Source organism: Wyeomyia smithii, chromosome 2 (assembly GCF_029784165.1).
Source record: "Wyeomyia smithii strain HCP4-BCI-WySm-NY-G18 chromosome 2, ASM2978416v1, whole genome shotgun sequence".
NCBI classification, from domain to species: Eukaryota; Metazoa; Arthropoda; class Insecta; order Diptera; family Culicidae; genus Wyeomyia; species Wyeomyia smithii.
Window position 1 is genome coordinate 39048327 of NC_073695.1, and position 20986 is coordinate 39069312.

The 20986-nt window shown below is 35.5% G+C and overlaps 1 protein-coding gene across 24 annotated transcripts in view; it reads left to right on the plus strand.

The window, feature by feature from the left end:
- LOC129724619 (sorbin and SH3 domain-containing protein 1) overlaps positions 1-20986 on the plus strand; it is a 255649-nt gene that overhangs the window by 147417 nt on the left and 87246 nt on the right. For 21 of the 24 annotated variants that reach the window (XM_055679648.1, XM_055679647.1, XM_055679658.1 and 18 more), the window contains 5 exons: positions 3420-3893; positions 13223-13393; positions 13447-13610; positions 13728-13800; positions 20216-20251. In XM_055679648.1, the coding sequence (XP_055535623.1) occupies positions 3420-3893; positions 13223-13393; positions 13447-13610; positions 13728-13800; positions 20216-20251 (918 nt within the window). Of the gene's footprint in view, positions 1-3419; positions 3894-13222; positions 13394-13446; positions 13611-13727; positions 13801-20215; positions 20252-20986 lie in introns of those variants that run through there. The other 3 variants (XM_055679638.1, XM_055679642.1, XM_055679644.1) reach the window with 2 other exon arrangements.

The window sequence follows — 20986 nt, forward strand, 5'->3', positions numbered from 1 at the left end:
CTTTCCTTTCAATTCTATGACCATCAGCTCTGTGAAAAATACACGTATACCAAGTTTGATGGAAATCAATACAAGCATTCAAAGGGTATGTTGAAATATACATGCATACAAATATCAAGCTTGTGTCGGATACGTTGTTATTACTTTCCATTTTATTGTTATTCACAGACAGGGCGAAAATGAGGCACACATCATATTCCCAAAACAGTGTATAGAGATTCGCCCAGGGCGAAATATGGAACCAAGGCAAGTAATGTGACCCATTTTTCGCCTCTTAATAATTTGGAAAAATCTTCAGAAAAATCGATATTTTTGTTATAACTTACATGAAATCATTAAAATCACATTCAGGAAATTTCAAATGACTATAACAAATACAATATGCTCATAGTTTGAAGTACATTTCCACTTAGAAATATTTAGCACTCGTTTCTGGCAACCAAAAGAAAATCATGCAGTGCATGTTCAAAAACGTGATAATCTTTCAATTACACTGTGCTACAAATGAAAAAAAAAATGCAAGAACTTCTGAAGTGACCTAGTGTAGGTTGTAGGTCTTGTTGAGTGTAACATTCGCTCATACTAGAAATTTTCCGAACACCCCCAAAATCTGAAGTTATGGTCAAAATACGGTTTTTTGGACCTCAGCGCATATAATATTTTTTAACGCAGTCATTTGTCAACCGATTTTTAATATTAAAGCAGTTTTGGAAAGAGGACAAATAGAGCTTTCAAATTATATACAGGTTTGTTCTAATATCAATAAAATATGTTAAGTTATTTGAGCTTATATCTAATTTTATAGACTTTTTCATGCAATTTTACAATTTAATTCTAAATTTGCCGTCTATTTTTGTAAGAAACATACCACAACTACACTATAATTTCGAAAGTTTATTCAATTCCAAATCAAATGAAAGCAGTTTTGTGGAAATCGGTTGATATTTGGCTAAGTTATATATTTTATAAAGAAAACCAAAATTTTTGGCTTTTATCGCACATTTATTTCACGGTGCTACAAATGATGAAACAATGCAAGAACTTTTGATGTGACTTAGTGTGGGTTGTTGCTTTAGTCAAATGTTACTTGCGCGTTTACTTGAAGTTTTTCAAATACCCCAAAAACTATTAGTTATGTTCAAAACCCTGTTTTTTACCTTAGCTCACATTTTTATGTTTAATGCGGTTATTTTTCAACCGATTTGTTTTATTTTGGCTGTTTTGTAAAGGCGAAAAATAGAGCATTTGAAACATATAAATATGTCAAAAAAGTTTACCTATATGTGATGAATAGTTTTAAAATAAATAAGATGCTTTATGATATTTTCAAATTTTTCCAAATGTATTCGCAATTTTTCACACATTTTTGTAATGATGGAGCTTCAATTGCTGTAAAATTTGGAAAATTAGTACCAAACGAAAACAATAGGTGTTGTTAATGAAAATCTGTTAAAATTTGGCTGAGAAATGATTTGATGAAGCCTAAGTATACAGTGGAAAACATCAAGTCATATCTCAGCCAAATTATAACAGATTTTCATAAACAACACTTACTGTTTTCGTTTGGCACTAAATGTACTTTTCAAATTCTACAGCAATTAAAGCTCGTTCATTACATAAATGTGTGAAAAATTGCGAATAAATTTGGATAAAATTGAAAATAACATAAACTATTTTATTTATTTCAAAACGATTCATCACATATAGGTAAAATTTGAAAAAAAAAATAAATCATCTTATATTATTGAATATAAATCATCTTATTTTATTTAAAACTATTCATCACATATAGATAAACTCCTTAGACATATTTATATGTTTCAGGAGTTTTATTTTTTGCCTTTCCAAAGCAGCCAAAATATAACAAATCGGTTGAAAAAAAAACTGAATTGAACATAAAAATGTGAGCTAAAGTAAAAAACAGGGTTTTGACCATAACTAATAATTTTTGGGGTATTTGAAAAACTTCAAGTAAACGCGCAAGTAACATTTGACTAAAACTACAACCCACACTAAGTCACATCAAAATTTCTTGCATTTTTTCATCATTTGTAGCTCCGTGAAATTATTGCGCGATAGAAGCTTAAAATTCTGGTTTTCTTAAAAAATATATAACTTAGCCAAATATCAACCGATTTTTACAAAACTACTTTCAATTGATTCGGAATTGAATGAACTTTCAAAATTATAGTGTATGTGTGGTATGCTTCTCACAAAAATAGACGGAAAATTGGCAATTAAATTGAAAAATTGCGTGAAAAAGTCTAAAAAATTAGATTTAAGCTCGAATAACTCAACATATTTTATTGATATTAGAACAAACCTGTATATATTTTGAAAGCTCTCTTAGTCCTCTTTCTAAAACTGCTTTAATATTGAAAATCGGTTGATAAATGACTGTTAAAAAATATTATATGCGCTGAAGTCCAAAAAATCGTATTTTGACCATAACTCCAGATTTTGGGGGTGTTTGGAAAATTTTTAGTATGAACGAATGTTGCACTCAACAAGACCTACAACCTACACTAGGTCACTTCAAAAGTTCTAAATCGCTGTAGCACAGTGTTATTGGGTCACTTTTTAATTTGTTTATTTTTAAATTTTATTTAATTTTACTTGTCCCAATTATCTATCATTATTATTGCTGCTCTTTCAAAGTAACAGCATAATATTTCAACCGAATACTAATACTAAAACTCAACGAAAATTGGAATGTTATTATTTCATGGTCCATGATAGCGAAGGTAGAGGCTATAAAAATAGATATATGATGCTAATATAAACATTAAACTGCCTAGTATGTGAATTTTCGAATTAGAATTCAGCCGGGCATCAGGAATCTGATCTCAACACAATTGATTCATAAATCGAGCCATTAAACGATTTCTGTGCTTATTCAGACGGTAACAGATCGATGACTTACCAGTGATGCCAACTTCACCACTGCAAATTTCACCTATCTCCTAAACTTATGAATCCTTCACGGGTGTTTTTTTGTACTACAGACAGCACTGCCTGTCAAACCTAATTTGCTTCCAACCGCGTTACGCGCTATTGATCCGAATTACCATATCAGTTTGCTCCGCACTGTTGGTTTCGGTGCTCCATCATCGGTTGCCAATTGACAGTCCTACCTTTGCGAACCAGTCTAAAGCCAGTCATAGACTCGCACCGACCCGTAATTGCGTACAATGTCCTTGCGCATCCCATCTGGTGAATAACTACAAACATATGTTTACCGCGTGTCAACAGCGCCAACTCAGACGCGAGCCCGTCACTACTAACCTCCCGCTCTCCCCTGGAATGCGTCAGCGTTGAATGTGGCCGGTCACTACCATCTGTTCTGATGCTGATGACAACAACTCTGTTTGCACGAAGGATTAATTGAATTTTCTTGTCTCTCTGTTTCGTTTTCATAGGCGTCTGGTCACCGCACAACCGCTCCACCGAAATTCTCACCAAGGCAGAGCTAGCCGAGCGCAGTAAAGATAACAGCAATCGCTCGGAACCGCTGCAACCCGTTTGGACCCCTCGCAGTGCTCCACCATCTCCAGTCGGCGAACGTCGTGAGTTTCGTCCGATTGGATACGAATCTCCCACTCCCCAGCGCCGAAACGTTTCGGCCAACACTCCGACATCCCGAGCCGAAACACCTCAGGTTTCCCCGCCCTGGACCAACACCCCGGGCTACGATAAACCGGTAGAATTCACCAGTAATCCTCCTGTTGCCACAAGACCAGACGATTCTTCGCGGAGGCAACTTCAGAACTCAAACTCACTGCCCACTATCGGAACGCGGGATAACATATTCAGCGCTCCGACCCATCACCACTCAGTTCGGTTCGCACCACCACCCACCAGTCCCACCATCAACACGCTGCTCAAGTCCAAAGGTAAGTGCCTTTTTTGTTTCTATCATTTTTTGTGTCCTCCCAACCACATAGCAAAGCACGTTTTTCTCAGCTGTGAAACAAAAAAAAACAAAACCATTCTACCTATGTGTGATGCACCAGATTGTCGACCAAAGATTCCGACAGTTTATGGGAGGTTTGCAAAGGAGAAATTTCAATTAACGGTGTTATGTTTTTCTTTTCCTCGCTCTCTCTCTCCCTCCACCTGCACTGTTTGCCTTTGATGATGTTGCGTGTTAGATAGGCTATTTATGGCACGATTAATGTTCACCGCGACGATTTTACAGGGAAAAAAGGAAATGCGTGAATTAAATTTTATTGTGCTGACGGTATCACGTTTCACCACCGCAATATAATAAAAGCACATTGGGTGGAAAAGCACCGTAAATTTTCACAAAGTATAATGCGACTCCATTGAACAAAAACACGTTGGACCTTGCGTCCCCAGCAAAATGCCCTGGATCTGAAATTTTTGCACAGTTGAAACTTTAGCGAATTCGTCGATGCGAAAAGTCTTAACCCAAATCCAAAGCCAATACACCCATCAAAAGCATTCGGTTCGACATCAGCAAATTAGATTTATTCGATTCGAAAACTTTTCCTTAACAACCCCATCAATATTTTTTGTTCAGCGAAAGCGAAATGCAAATTACAAACTCCCACTCGTCGAAACAAATAGTTGCAACGAGATCAGAAAAAAACGAAAGCGTAAAATCCAATCTCACATGAAAACAAAGCTCATCGGAAAAGCACAAAACTTTTTTCATCTACAGCATCTCTCATCGGGGCCAATCTCGTGACATCTGTCCGAAGTGAGAGTTTGATAACAATTTCACGAACCGAACGTCCTTCATCGTTTTCTGATGAGGGTCAGACCTCCGTTGCGAATGATCTGGCGCTCCGATACGGAAAACGACTTGCTTAAATTGAACCTTTTTCCTCCCGAAATTATCATCGCTCGTCCGCCCTTCCGCGCTCATTCAGCCCCACACTGATTGACCGACCGGCCGTTGACTCAAAGACTCGAACTCCGTCGAAAACTTAAACATTCTTGAAATAATTTGTTTGAGAGCCGGTTTCACGCAGAAACTGCCGCAATAGCAGCTCTCTCGTGAACAAGTTTCTCGAGAAACTTAAACATACACCCCAATCACCATCGAGCCAAGAGAGATAGCAAAGAAACCCCTCTTCCCCCATCCCCTTGCTGTGTGGTAAAACTGGCGAAAAACTAAACGTACCACCTGTACGGGAACAGTGGTAAGAAAAATAGCAAACTTTTCCTTCCAGATTTTCGTCGAACTTTCTCCTTTCGTGTGCTGAAGCACAGCGATCCTTCACCGCAGGCCAATCATCCCACTCGCTGCAGACTCGCTCACTCTCCGTGCCCCATGAGACCGGTTGACAAACGAATTTGAAATCTGCGGAAATTAGGGACGAATTTTGAATAACAATCGGGTAAATGGTAGAATTTCGAAGATAAACTGCAAGTTTCGAAAAGTTTACCAAGCGAGCGGAAACAAACGCGCCGCGTGGGAAACCAGCTGAAAGCATTGCGCCTTCCGGTTCAGACTAGATTTAAAGTGTGTTTTATCATTGTTCAAGATATTTGTCGGAATCGTATTGCATAGATACCAGTTTTGAGGAATACTTGATCAGATACAGTAAAGAACTTGCATTTATCTATTCAACCTGTGCATTGTGATAAAATGGCATCAAATTCCTGAGCTAAAAGTAGATAACCAAGCCTAAGTAGTTGGTATTGCAGTCACAAAAATGTCAAAACTATAAAACATCTCCAAAATATCCAAAACTCTCAGAAATAACAAGAATTTTAAAGTGTCAAAAATATTTCAGATGCCTTAAATGTCAAAAAGGTATTGTGTTCAAAAAAATAAGAAGTATCAAAACGGTCAAACATGAACAATTCCACAAAAAAACCTGAATTAATCCACCTAGTGGTGCAGAAACCTTTGTTATACTAACTACCTATTACTTTATACTTATTAGACCAGTAAACCACAAATCGTATACCAACGTAAGTCCAATTCCAATAATAAAACGAATTTAAAAGATAGTTTTCAGAGGGTGAACCAAATACGAGTTAAAGCTTGACGTGGGTTTCGCAAATATTATGGATGTTGTAACTGGAGTATATGAGTGTTATTTTTTCGATCACAAACCAATTTTTAAATGCTAGCTAAAAGCAACTCAAATTTTTACTTGAAATAATCGAACGTGAGGAAACAGTAATAGATAACAATCATGCTGATTTTATCCTAGAACAGCAAATATGTATGTTAGTTCTTTTGCTCGCTTTTGCTTTATAAATCGCAGGACCTAGAATTTAGAATCAGCATCTTATATTTTTTACGAATTGAAGCAAATTTCTACAAACTCGTTCTCGAAAAGTTATAGTTCAGAATTATACAGGAATAAACTATTCTTGAATGTTGTCAATTTAATTCTAAATCAAATGCATTATCTGAAAATGAAGGTTTTTTACGACATTTGTGAATTTTGGATTTTCAGAGTGTAGTCGAGAACATTATTCTTTTCGAAGGTCTAGGCTGTATGATAAAATTTTAAATGAAGACTTTAGAAAACTTGCTGCGATAACGAGAAGCGGTTTAAGATGGATACTCTGTTTGCACTTGGTCTTAAATTAGAAAGTGATATTTATATCTTACATGAGCATAGTGTATCATATCATACAGATAAGTAACTTTTCACCTGCACACACTAGTAAACGTGTATAGCCATATAAAGTTGCTTCAGACTGTAAATCATTGCATCTCGTTGTTCACAATTTCTCATAACTTTTTCCTTATTTTGCCAATTACGTTCACCATCAACTGTAGATTCCTGGTCACGAGTAAAAAGTATATTCAGAACTAAATTTTAATTTAGTGTGGTGGCACTAACATATTCGTACGTAAATAGGTCTATACATTTCTGGTAAAGCTTTTCAAAATATCTGCATCGCTAATTATGTTACATTTGAACACTTTGAGATCAGATTTTGCTACAATGTTTGGCTCCCGAAAGCTGTAGAAGATTCTTATTCTTGAATCTGGGTTCAACGTACAATTTAATATATAAATTTCAAATAAAGTGAGGACGGAAGCTTCGCAAGGCAGAAAAGGAGCTTAGTGAGCATTGCAGTGTCCTCTAAAATCTAATTCAAATTTTAAGGAAAAAGCTAAAGGGTAATTAATTTACACCAGTTAAGACGCACTACGAAGAGTGTAAAAATTATGCATTGTTGTCGATGATTGTTGTTTTCTTTTAAGGAATGAATAGCGATACGAAAAAAAAAAGAAATAGAGGGATAGAGAAGAAGAGAAAGCAGGAGATGAATTATCCAAAAAGTAAAATATCCCATGTCTACAAATTTCTACAGTTCAAGCTACCAATAAAAATTCACACTTAGTATGATTTTTAAAGAGCTCTAGGGCGTTCATTTAAGCATGCGAACATCAAAATCGGAATATGCGTTCGGTAAAATGAGTGTTTATTTTGAAAATTTTTTGTTTCGATTCTGATATACTATACATATAAACAGCATATTTACACATACATACATACAAGCACACATACACATACATACAGAAATTGTTCAGTTCGTCGATCTGAGTCGATGGGTGTATAACACATGGCTCTCCATGCCATTCATATTGCCTTTAAAGTTAAATATCTTATATAAAAAATACTCTTTGATCAATATTTTGAGAACTAAGCCACTAATCAAAAATTCACTCGGTAGCATTCTGGGGGAGCACAGTAGCTTCCGTTTGCGTATAAGATCATCAAAATCGAACATTGCGTTCTGTAAGAAAGGTGCGTTACCTACACACACACACACACACACACACACACACACATACACACACACATACACACGAACAGACATTGCTCAGTTCGTAGAGCTGAGTCGAATGGTATATAAGGCTCGGCCCTCCGGGCCTTGGATCTATTCTGCGTTTTTCGACCGATTTTATAACCTTTGTTTAGTATAACAAAGGTAAAACGGGCATCCAATTTAATCGACCATTTTTGATTTGGCTGAAACTTTGCATAGATGTTTCTACAGGTAAAAGATGCCATTTTGTGCTATTGGTTTAATTTTTTGGAACACGACTAATTTTCGAGAAGCTATTGAAAAATGCTATTTTGGGAAGGGATTGATGATTACAAATATTTTTGGGTATGTTTGATCGATGTGACGTCTTCCGCAAAGTTGTAGAGAATAATTTAGTCTTTCCGAAAAAAAACACTCTAAAAAAAATATTTATTTTTTGAAAAAAAGTTTAAAGAAAAATCAAAAATTATTTATCTAAAATATTCATTTTATAAAAACCTAATTTTTTATTATAAAAACTACAAAAGATTACATAAACAATGCAACCGGTTCGATCATGGAGAAATCAAGAAAAAAAAATTATGATTTTTTGAAAAAAAAAAAGTTTTTTTCAATTATTTTTTGAAGGTCATATTTTTTTTTTTTTGGAATGACAAAATTCTAATCTACAACTTTACCGAATGCACTATGCCAATCATTCAAACCGTTTTGGCTGTGGAAATATTTTTCATTTCCAATAGAGCTCTTTATGGCGAATTAAAAATATTTTTGCAGTCAAAACGGTTTGTTTGATTGGCGTAGTCTCTTTAGCAAAGTTGTTTGTCCTTCCATAAAAAAATGTACCCTGTGAAAAAAAAATATTTTTTTCTAAATTTTTTTCTTGATTTCTTCATGATCGGACCGGTTGCATTGTTTAGGTAATCTTTTGCAGTTGCTATTAGAATAAAATATATTTTTTTAAAATGAGCTTTTTTAGATAATTAATTTTTAATTTTCCTTCATCAATACCTACCCAAAATAACAGCCTCTCAGAAATGAGTCGTGTTCCAAAAAATTGTGGAACTGCTCACATGTTATATATGTGAAAATTGTAAAACAAACTGTGAAATGTTCTGCGAAGTAGGAGCTAATTGGAGTACAAACAAATATAAGTACGGGCAGGGGAGAGCCAAAAAATGAAAGATCTGATGAATGACGAAAAATAGTTCACTTCTAGAAACAACTATCGGAAAATGTGATGATATTAAAATTAAAAGAAATGAGAACCAGAGAAATTTAGCAATATAATAATATTATATAAAAAAGGAACTAATGTAGACAAAGAAGAGCATTAAAAAACTCAAGAACGGTCAACAAAGGCTTTTGAGGTTAATAAAAGAGACGAATAGTTTGACGGGATTTTTTTTGTCAAAGGTCCAAAATTACAAAACCTGCCTTACAAAAACTTACGAATCTAGAAAACTGAGAATATTTAGAATGATATTTAAAAGAGTGATAACAATAATTAACAAAAAAACTATAATGAATAAAAAAACTAAAGAAACAAAAATGACCAGAAAATAAGATAGGACATGCTGAGGAAAACAAACAAATATGAGTATGGAAAATGTAAAGCGGGAAAATAAAAAAATATGGTTATATAGAAAATTAAATAAAATAAAGAAAGGAATAAAATTAAATAAAGATCTATAAACAGCAAAATTGAAAAGCGGAAAGACGGTGGAAATAAAAATGCCATACATGAATAATTTAAAAAACAAATGAAAAAAAATTAAAGAAATGGAATTATACTGTAGAAAACATCAAACTACTCAGCTAAAGTTAAATAACTAAAAATAAACAGATATTGCAGACTTCTATTGATTTTCAAGTAAGTAACGTCGAAATTGTAAAAAATGTCAAAAATGCCAGGTAATGTATCTTAAATAACATTCAAAAAGAGCTGAAGTTTTCCTAACAAAAGCTGTTTGTGCTCTGAAAGTACGATAATGACAACAGTTAGAGAAAAGTTGTCAAGACAGGACTTCTATGGAGTTGTCTGAACTTTTATTGAAAAATATTTAATAAAGTGAATTTGAGATACTGCTTCGAAAAATCATTTCAAAAACAAAAAGTAATTTGTAACAAATTGGTGAACACAGATTTTGTACAGATATGTTATTAAGAACTGTCAGGTTGCCAAAAAATCTCCAAAATGTTATTTTGAAAAAACTTATTTTGAAAAAATCAAACCAATTTTTTAAAAAAGCATTTTTATTTCAAAATATTTTTTTTTCAGTGTAAAATCTCAACTTTAATTATGCCGATATTATTAAATAAAAGTTCAGAAACCGTTTCAAAAATTATCCATTGACAACTTCTCTCTATCTCTTGTCATTCTTCGGATATATCGATTTAAAAAAAACGTCAAAAATGTCGAAAATGTTGAGAATATCAGAAATGTCTGAGGTGTCGAAAATGACAGTAAAGTCAATAAGGTCACAAATGTAAAAAATGTCGTATTGTCTGAAACATCAAATATATCAAAAATGTCTAAAATGTCTAAAAGTCTTAAATATCTTAAATGTTCAAAATGTCTTGAATGTATAGAATGTCTAAAATGTCTAAACTGTTCAAATTGTCTTAAGTGTCTAAAATGTCTAAAAAGTCTAAAATATCGGAAATGTCTAAGAGGTCTAAAGTATCTGGGATGTCTAAAATGTCTAAATTGTCCAAAACGTGTAAAATATCGAAAATATCTAAAATGTCTAAGATGTGTAAAATGTCCGAAATGACTTAAATGTCTAAAATGTCTAAGATGTCTATAATGCCTGAAAGGTATAAAATGCTAAAAATGTCTAAATTGCCAAAAATGTCTAAAATGTTAAAAATGTCTAAAATTTCTACAATTTCCTAAATACCTTGAATGAATATAATGTCTAGAATGTCCAAAAAGTATATGATGTCTAAAATGTCTAAACCTTCTAAAATGTCTAAAATGTTTAAAATTTCCAAACTGTCAAAAATGTCTAATATGTCCAAAATGTCTAAAATATTCGAGTTTCGGATGTCTACATTGACAATGTCTAAAATGTGTAAAATTTCTAGAATAACTGGAATGAGCAAATGTCCAAAACGAATAGAATGTCAAAAATGTCTGAAATATCTAAAATTTCCGAAATGCAACAAATGTCAAATTGTCAAAAATATTATAAATTTCAAAAGTGTCAAAAACATCGCATATGTCTAAAATTTCTGAAATGTTGAAAATGTCTAAAATTTTTGAAATGTATAAAATGTCTACAAAATCTAAAATGTCTACAAAATCTAAACACAGATTTTTTGTGATTGACGGTATTTCTTATATTCGTAACACAGCTAGACAATCAAAGTTTCGTTTTCATCATTGAAATTGTCGATATTGATCAAAATGCAGGAGTTTGAGGCCTGTTTTCTTCGACTGATTAAAATAGGTGCTACTGCTTAAGCTGTTTCTTACCCTAAGTCATAAGACAAAAAATGTAATAGGTTCCCATCTGATATAGTAAGTCGTTATACAAGTGTGAGAGCAGGCTATCGTTCGGTTACAAAGATAACTTCCACAAGGCAGTGTGTGTGGTTGATCGAGGCGTGTGTGGAGCATAGAGCAATAGAGAAAGGTGATCGATATTGTTCTTAGGGGAAACTACCTCTCCCAGTAGTTTAATTGGCCAAAACACCATGCCGGAGACATCGGAGATTGCGGGACCTCTTGGCTTTATTTTGAAGTGCATATTTGACTCTATATAAGAAGTAAATTGAAAAAACAGTTTTTCATATTTGAGTAAATTCAACTTGAAGATATCGAAAAAAAATATAATTCTATAATTTTTGCATTCTAAAGTATTCGATTTCCAGATAGTTTTCCTTGAAACTAGAAATAATTGGCTCTAATTTAATCCAAAATCCTCGAAAATCGATCAACTGGTTCAATAGTTATGAGGTTTTGAAAATAAAATGTATGGAATGAAGCTTTCTATCTGATCACTCTAATTTGGAACTGGTCCCCCAGAGTGCTTAAATTGTGCTCAAAATTGCAGTTATTGATCATCATCGAACATAATTAGAGCAGTTTTTTTGTTGTTTCGTTAGGGTGACCAGTTCCAAAATAGGGTGGTCAGAAAAAATCGGCTTCAGTCGATTTATATTATTTTCGAATACTTATAACTTTTGAAGCAGTTGATCAATTTTGATGATTCTGGATTAAATTGAAGGTTATTATTTCCAGTTTGAAAAATAAATATATCTGAGAATCAAATGTGTGTACTTTTGAATGCGAAACTTATAAGAAAAAGGCAAATGAAACATAGAAATAAGTTAAAAATTTAAAAAATGCAAAAATGAAGGACATAATAAAGCGTTTTAGATTCGGTTATAAACATAAATACCTTAAATGACTGAAATGGTCTTAAAAATATCAATATTAATCAAAGTTGCAAAATGAGTATTTTAACCCTCTAGTGCCCAGTGCCACCTTTAGATGGTCTTCAGTTAAACCTCTAAAAATCTTCAATAAATACTTAAAAAATGTTTATAAAGATTCATAGTGATTTTTTCGAAGTCCGTCTCAAAACTAACTTGGGCACTAGAGGGTTAATAACAAGTAAGTGTCTAGGTTTTATTTTTGGATTTGATTTTTTTTTTTTTTGAGGGATTTTAACCACGGTGGTCGTTCGTCCCTAATACTGGGGATTATCAAATCCCCAAAAAACATCCCATCAATCATAAAGACTTGAACGATTTTTTCATGTCAAACTTACAACCCAAAATTGAAAAATTTCAAATCCACCATAACCCACAGATTAAGCTGAAACTTTTCTTCCGCTGCACACAAACTGTCCGGGGACATACGAAGTCAGATTGTTCGTTCGGCAAAACTCTCACCATTATCACCAGTCAGAAAAAATACCTTCGAAAAATTGCTCACTAGTTCAGTTACAGCCCAACTTTACCCTGTCGTCGCTTACACAGCGCTTACAAAGACGTTACTTATCTTGAACCGTTTGGAAGGAATGTGCTGTCGAGGAAAAAGGCTGAGAATAAATGTTCCACCATCCACCTTTGGTGGTAGTTTCCCGTACAATTTCATTCTTGTTTCTGCGAGAATTCGATTTTTCATCGCTGATACGGTCAGGTCTCTTCCCGTCGTGCATTTCACTTGCCAGTAGCTTTTCTTTTTATCGAAAAGTTTCCAAACATTCTTCCGTTATTTCAAGCTCCTGTGTGAGATATGCGAACTACCCAAAGTAAGTGAAATTTATTACCTAGCCTTCCGACGCAACTGCCCCGTTATTACAATCCGCAGTCGAGAAAAACGTGCGAACTGCTGCCAGTGGATCATAAATTGTATGGTCCTACACAAAAGGATGAAGGTAATTAATTTCCCATTACGCTTTTCCGCCGAATTCAATCTCAACTGTCAAATCGGAAACAGTGGACGGCAAAGTTAGCCAGCAGCTGGTGAATACGTACGAGTCCGGCAGCCAGTCCAATGTCTACCAGACGTCAGCGAGTAGAACCAGCACGACGACGACCACAAGCCGCCAGCAGCCGACATACCAGCGAACCGGGAGCGGAACCCGTCTGGGACGGGTCACGGAAATAAGTACGGACTAACTAACAAGCAATGGGTTATTTGTATTTTAATATTCGTTACAGATCACCCCGTTCGGGTCGACTATCTAAGCGAGCCAGAAATGGAATTCTCTTCGATCCGATCGCGAACCTCAGCCTCGCCAGCCAGCGCGGCACAGCTGTCGCCGAAAAAAATCGACGGCATCGGACCGATGACCCAGGAGGGCATGCCACTAACACTCAGATCTGTAAGAGCCTGGGGTGATTTGATCAGTCTTATGTTTTGTTTTAAATTTCTTAATCGGAGTTCAAATTTGTTCCGAAAAATATTTAATATATAATCCTTCTTTCTTCGACGCAACCAGGAAGTGGACGAAAACAATCAAGCCAAATGGTACAAAAAGATGTATCAAACTCTGCACAAAGCGCAGAATGACGGTAAATGTTAGCCATCAATTCTCATCTTTTGTCTACCAATATCGTATAATTGAACTAAGAAAACTTCAACTCCCTCCTCCGAAAAAACAAATCGTATTTGTTGAAACGGCAAATCTTCTCGATTACTCCAGTCTTTCAGTTTCAATTTATCCCAGATGTCAAATCCATAAAGTCCTGGAAATTCATCAAACCTCCGTCTCCTTGACCCCCTCTCTTTCCACTCCTCTTCGTCCATCATGCTCCAGCTTACCAAGCATTTCAAGCATAGAAAATCGCACCACGAGTTGCCACGAGACCGTCCCTCCCGTCCAGTGACGCGTTTTATCGAAAAGTCTTTGCAAAGTTTAATTAAATTCAATTAATACTGAAATGATCGATTCGCTAGCAGCAGCGGATGAAGAAAGGTAAACACAGCCAGTAGCCGCGGCCAGATTCGAGCTCAACCTCAACCGATTCGATTTCGATGACCCCCGGGGGCCGATCAGAAACAATCGGCCGCAACCAGCGATAGCGATGTCAACGATAGCACCGACGATAATGAGGACAACATTGATGCTGAGCCTTGCTGCAGTGCAATTTATTTAGACACACGAAACGGGGATTCGTGAAGCTGGAATTTTCTTGTTCAAATTGCTAATTTGCTAATATTCGAATAGCGAATAGCAAATAGCAATCTCATGGGAACTGCTTTGAGGTTGAACATCAAACAACTATTTCCTAGACGTTCGAGCGAACCGGGCGCAAAAGGGGATTTATGAAATCAACTATGATTTTGAGAATTAATTGAAAAAGTTTGAATTCAAATAAATCTGCTCTATTATTTTATTTCAATGTTTAAAACGGTGTTAAAAAATAAAACTTTTTTTTTTCAAAAGTAGTAAAAAATATTTGTCCTAAGTCAGATATCTATACAGCTTAGTTCTCGCTGTTTTTTTTTCAGTCAAAATTCAACTTCAATATGGAAACTAATACCTTTAAATCATTGAAAGTTTGTCCATCGCTAGCTATAATTTTATCCTATTTTCCTGGCAGAGCTTGAATTCCGTTACAATAAAATTATTCGTCTTTCAAGGCTACCCCCAAATCAAGCTATTTTTCGCTGTCAATAGGTGGCATCCATAAAGTACGTCACGCATATAGGAGGGAGAGTGCCGCCTTTAGACGGTCTTCAGTTAAATATTTTAATTAACTTTTAATTAATTAAAATTATTATAATTAACCTGGGCACTAGAGGGTTAAGAAAATTGTGACGTTTTGTGGCAGGGGGGGGGTATACGTTTTGTGACGTCACATGAAAAATATTTATTAAATAAAAAATTGACTGGAAAAATTATTTAGTTTACCTTTTTTTTATTCACAACCTTTTGATTAATAATCGAAATAAAACTAATTAGACAAAAACAATAATAGCAAAGAAAATTTTTCTGAAACTGGTTGCTTCAAAGCATCAGCAGAAAATCCTGATTTCCCAAATGGGTCTGACGCAGTGATGCCACATTTTCATTTGTATTGGGAGCTGCAAAAATCTTGTTCATTTGTACTACTTCCGACGAAAATTTGTTTCATTGGAGCATACTTTTGTAAACCTGTAAAAAAACAACTTCAACGAGGTTTGTTCAAGTTTATCAAAGTTTTATAGCACTCAATACAGCCAAAACAGTGCTATAAAACTTTGATAAAACCAGTTTTGTTATTTGGGTTGTATCGTTAATCAGTACTTATCCGTGCTTTTTCATAAAAACTGTATAGTACAGAATCTGTACCGAAAAAACGAAAAAATCTGTTTCCAGAAAAATTCGTAGAATTTGCAACAACGATCTGACGAGCTTGAGTTTATGCATACAAATTACATGGATATGAAAGAAGCGTCCATTGGCATATCTAAGGCTACTGAAACTTATCCGAAGATGTTTTCTTTTTTGTTAATTTAGTTAACTTAGTGACATTAGGTAAAGCACTCCGAATCGTAATTTGACCATATGTTTATTTGATACAAACTTCGCAGCCAACTGTGTTAACGTACAAGACAATTGCGGGGCTAGCGCTAGATTCAAACCTACAACGACTAACTTATAAGGTCAGTCGTTGTACTTCGAGACCTACTGGCAGGCACTTTGGGGTAGAATACTCACGGTTTAATTTTTTCAACAGAGGAGGGGAATTTCTGTGACGTGACGTACTTCTCCTGGGAGGCTCATAAATGTGTGACAAATTGTGACAAGAGGGGGAGAGGAAGTTAAATTTAATCAATATTTGCATGACGTACTTAATGTATGTTGCCTTATATGAGCAGAACTGTTGATCAGCCCGACAATATGCTGTCGAATGGAATAAACACTAGTCGACAACAGCAAAGAAAGTTGTTCTAAGTCTCACAAAAGTTGCTCAAAAGAGATTATAGCCTTTTAACCATTCCTGTGACTTCTGGTGCCTTAGTGTATGCAGAAGTGCGTCCAGAGGCCGCAGAGTAATTGCTCGCCAGGTTCGTCGCTTTTACGTAGATTTATAGGAAAACTAATTTAAGTCTCTGCACAAGTTATCTTTACTAAAGGCACTAAAATTTACAAGAATGGTTTAGAAGGTATAATTTCTAATTTTATTTAAATCGGAGTTTCAAGGCAAAACTTGTGTTTACCAGTGTAATCGAACGGCACAATATCCGGGAAATATGGCGAGTGAGGTAGGACTTTCTATTTGAGCGTACCCATGTAAGTTTCAACGACTTTGGCGAAATGAGAACGATCGTTGTCATGTAGTAAAATAACTTTTCGTGTCTCTACTCGAGGTACGGTCGTTTCTCGCGCAGTGCTCGACTCAATCGCATCAATTGAAGTCAAAAACGCTACTCAGTGCGATTTCGGTCGGTTTCAAAAGCTCATAATAAATAAAACCGACCAGGTCCCACCAATCATGACAGTCCCCATGACTTTCTTCTTTGGGTTACTGTAATAAATCCATTTTTCATCACCCGTCACCAGATGCCATGCAGAAAACTCTCCTTTTTTGCCACTGGAGCAGTTATTCCCAAGCGATAAAAACAACGCTCTAAGGGTTTCAAATCACCCAAGTTCCTTGGTTTCGAATCATTTCTATATCGCTTGGAAATGGTTTAGCGGTTAGCTCCTAATATCGGAGCAAGCTGTTCCTGCGTTTGGCATGGATCTTCATCGAGAAATTCCTCTGATTCAATGTCATCAAAGGTTTTTGGCCTTCCTTCACATGGACAGTCGTCAACATAAAAATTACCGTCGTCACATTGTTGTTCTTAGAGCGGCATTTCCGTAGCCCTTTTACTCTCGATGCCTTTTTTTAAATTAATAAGAAAATAAGCCACATAATCAGACATTTTCACAAAATTCAAAGTAGTTTACGCCACAATAAAATCACTAACGTATAAAAGCAGGATGCTTACCATAAGTCTTAGCTTAATTAATTACGTTTAAGATATGTCATAATCGATCAATGCTTACTACTGATACCATCTATTACACTGGTCGACAAAATGAAAGAAAAGTGCACTCTAGGAGGTCAAACCGGAAAAAATGAAAGATTATATCTATTCAACTTTTCCTACGAATTTAGGTGCCCCTAGCCATTACCAAAACGCGGTAATCTATGTTAGAGTTTGCATAGTAATTTCCCGCTGGGTTCGTCACTTCAACGTTATGTTCACGAGAAAACTCATTCAAGTCACTGAAAAAAGTTAGCGGCTAGGAACACCAAAATTCACAGGAATGATTGAATAGCTATAATCTTTCATTGTTTCCGGACAATTAAGATCCATCAGTTGGAATTTAAATCAGGCCAGCGGGGATTTCAAACAAGAAAATAGCAAAAAAAAACATAAAAGTCGTACGATTACGAGGTATAAGAGCAAGCAGCCTTGTTATTCTCCTCAATATGTGGAAAGAGCTAAGTGAATATTCACCACCCACCTCTTGGCCACAATGAGCGCTGCGTATAGTAACACACTTCTTACTTCTGCTTTGCACTGTGTTTCTGCCACTCGCAGAAAAATTGGTACACTAACTGCTTACATCACAGCTGAGCGAAACAACCGTTGTGGATCACTCTGGAGAGAATACACAGAAGTACACCGCGGTTCCGCACTGCTGATATAAATTCGAAACCATGCGTGACGGGTGACTGGATTTATTTTTTTCAGCTTCGAGATCCAAAGAAATAACACAATATAGCTTTTAAAGTGATTCCAATGATTTCAGGGTACATTTTTTTATTATTTTGCTCCTGGGTTCTCAAGCTTTTAGGAGCGCTTCGGTCAAATTAAAATTGTTCTTCTGAACGCTTTTAGAAATCATTTTTCGTAAAAAAACCAAACGTTTTTGAATTTTTCTTGATATTAAAATGTCTACGTGGACTAAAAAGGGGACAGCAGGTTTGCTCAATGTCCACGATTGGCCACAGAGAAGGACATTGAGAGGTCAAAAATGACGATTTTTCTGTCCACGTAAAATGTAGGCGGCCCTTTAGATCTTCAGGAATCGATCAAGATTAATGATATTAATGCTTTTTATTAGGCTTCAAACTTCTTTACCTAATTCGTTTCGGATTCGATTTTTTTTTTTGTATTTACGTGGTTTCTAGATACAGCACTTCAGTAAAACGGTGAATTTGACATTCCGTAAATTTTTACGATATTTCAATTCATCAATGTAGATGTTAAAAATACCCGAACTGCGACCAAAAAACATTTGAATCACTTATACACAAATATCGTAGAGTCTGGGTAAACTTCGGCTTCGGGCGAACGATCAGTTTCGAGGCACTAAAAAAACGTTCTTTACTGCTAAAAATTTAAAAGTATAGGAACAAGTTTTAACCTTGATAAATCTGCCGTTAATACATTTTTCGATCATCTGATACTAACTCCCGAAGCAACAAAAATCTATTACGGGTAGAAACTTGAAGAAAACTAGAACTTGTAAAAAAAAAACAATTGTAAAATCAAAATAGAAGCAGGAATGTTGAACAGTAAAAATTGGTACTATAAACGATAAAAAAATAAGCTGAGTTTAACAGAATATTTCAGGAAATTGAGAAAAAATACCAGGGCTCTAGAAATTTGAACAAAAAATGTATGGTACTGAAATCTTTTTCGAGATTTTTCAAGTATATTCCATGTCTAGAAATTTCAATGTACTGACTAGATCTGGGTTTATTTATATTTAAGAAAACCTCCGAAGGGTTAATTGATTTTATTTTTACGTATTATGCTAGTATTTGAGGTATTAAAATAATATTGAACATATTCCATTAAAATTGAACTCTCATTGCTTGATAATAATTTTGTTCTGAGATTTTGTTAGTCGGAAGTTAATTAAATTAGAGTTCAATTAACTGACACTCATGAATTTTCAAAAAATATATGGATTGTAATAACAATCTGTGAAATTTGTGGTCATAATTACAAAATCAACATTAAATTTGTTTTGTTATCGAAAAAACTCTACAATCTCTGAGTAAAAAACAACACTTCACGTAATTTTAAAGTTGCCGCATTTCACACCGATAGTTGCACTCGAATGCACGGTGCGTCCTGCGCTCCAAATTTAATTTCTGGCAAAGTTTTTTTTTGCTTTTTCTTCTGTACGCCACAGTGCACAAAGCTAGTGAGCTATCCAGAGCAAAGAAGGAATCTTTCTGAAGGCACCCGACCGAACCAATCCGAAGTTTAAATATGTGACCTAGCCGTCAGCTCGGTCGTATGGGAGGCGCTGGAAAAAAAAACCGACTGCCTGTCATTCTGCACCCATACCATCCTGTGCGGTCACTTCGGTAGGATTCTGTTCTACAAAAAACGCGATAATAACTTCACCACCCAGTGACGGTAATAATCCTTGAAGGCTCACTCGTCTCTTGGTGCATCGACGTTCAACGCAGAGCAACTGCACCCCATTCATCCTCTACTTTCAACAGAATCTACTGCCACTGCTTGTGGGAAACCTCGAAGCAACACTGAAGACAGCAGCAAAAAAACCGCATATGGCAAAAAGTATGCTTAACAACGAAGACGATGTAAGAAAGCAAGGAAATCACATCACTGGGTGCAGCGGAAAGGATAATTTACTGGAGCTATCAAGAAAGTATGCTCCTCGTAAGATGCCGTGCAGTCACAATCAAGTGTCCGTTAGAGCTGCTGCTGCTGCTACTGGTTGTAGAAACTTCCCTCTCCAAACTGCATTAGCATTCGATGACGAAGATAGCCTCTGGAACGGAACGGTCTCGTGTGATGATATCCTCGACTCTCACGACTCGTATCGTATCTCGCTTTCCAAATAAGACACGTACAAGAAGCGAGAAGTCAAATATATAAGAAAAAAACTTCTTCCTCACTACACCCTAAAAATGCTGCCCTCTATTCTCTATTTTTCTTTTTCCTCCAAACTTTTTCCAGATGACTTCGTGACCGTACGATACAAAACACGTCGAGGTGATAAATTACTCTCAGCATTCACGCATGCATACTACAAACACATACATACTTATATAATAAAAGCTTCCATACATATTGCGCATCCGCTTGATTCACGAGCTTCACAGCTTCTAAGCGTTCGGAAAGTTTTCTGCATTAGCGCGGGCTGCTGTAACAGGCTTTACTAATTACTTTTCTGCTAGCATTCGTGGCCATTCCGGTCTGATGTACATAGTTTTAATCACCGCAGCTGCGGTGCTTCCGCCGTCGTACTGTCTTTTTCCTAGTTTTGCTTAGGGAGAGGGAAACACACTGTCTGCATGTAAACCAATAGTTTAAGTATTTACTTTGTAGTAGTTGTGGTGTATGCTGCTGGAATTTAATCGGTTTATGATGGGAAAAGGAAGAAATTCTTTAATTTGTAGATTCGAATTCATTTTAAAAAATTTAATTATTCTATGCGAACGTTTTGTTTTTTTTTCTGAATTTTGAATTGAAATTTTTTGATGGAGAAACCTGGTTAAAAAACGTATGGTGGGGGCGCATAGTCTTGAATCGAAAAAATCTGATAATATCCAATCAATATACAATCCATATTTTCTGATTAGAAAATTCGTTCAAACTATTTGTATTGCGATCATAGGCACGTTATTCAATCTCAAAAAAAAACAGAAACTGCACTCAAATCGTCGTGCTGTGAATTTCATATGCGCATATTTTTTTACCTCAGTGGGTGGATAATTTCTGGACCCA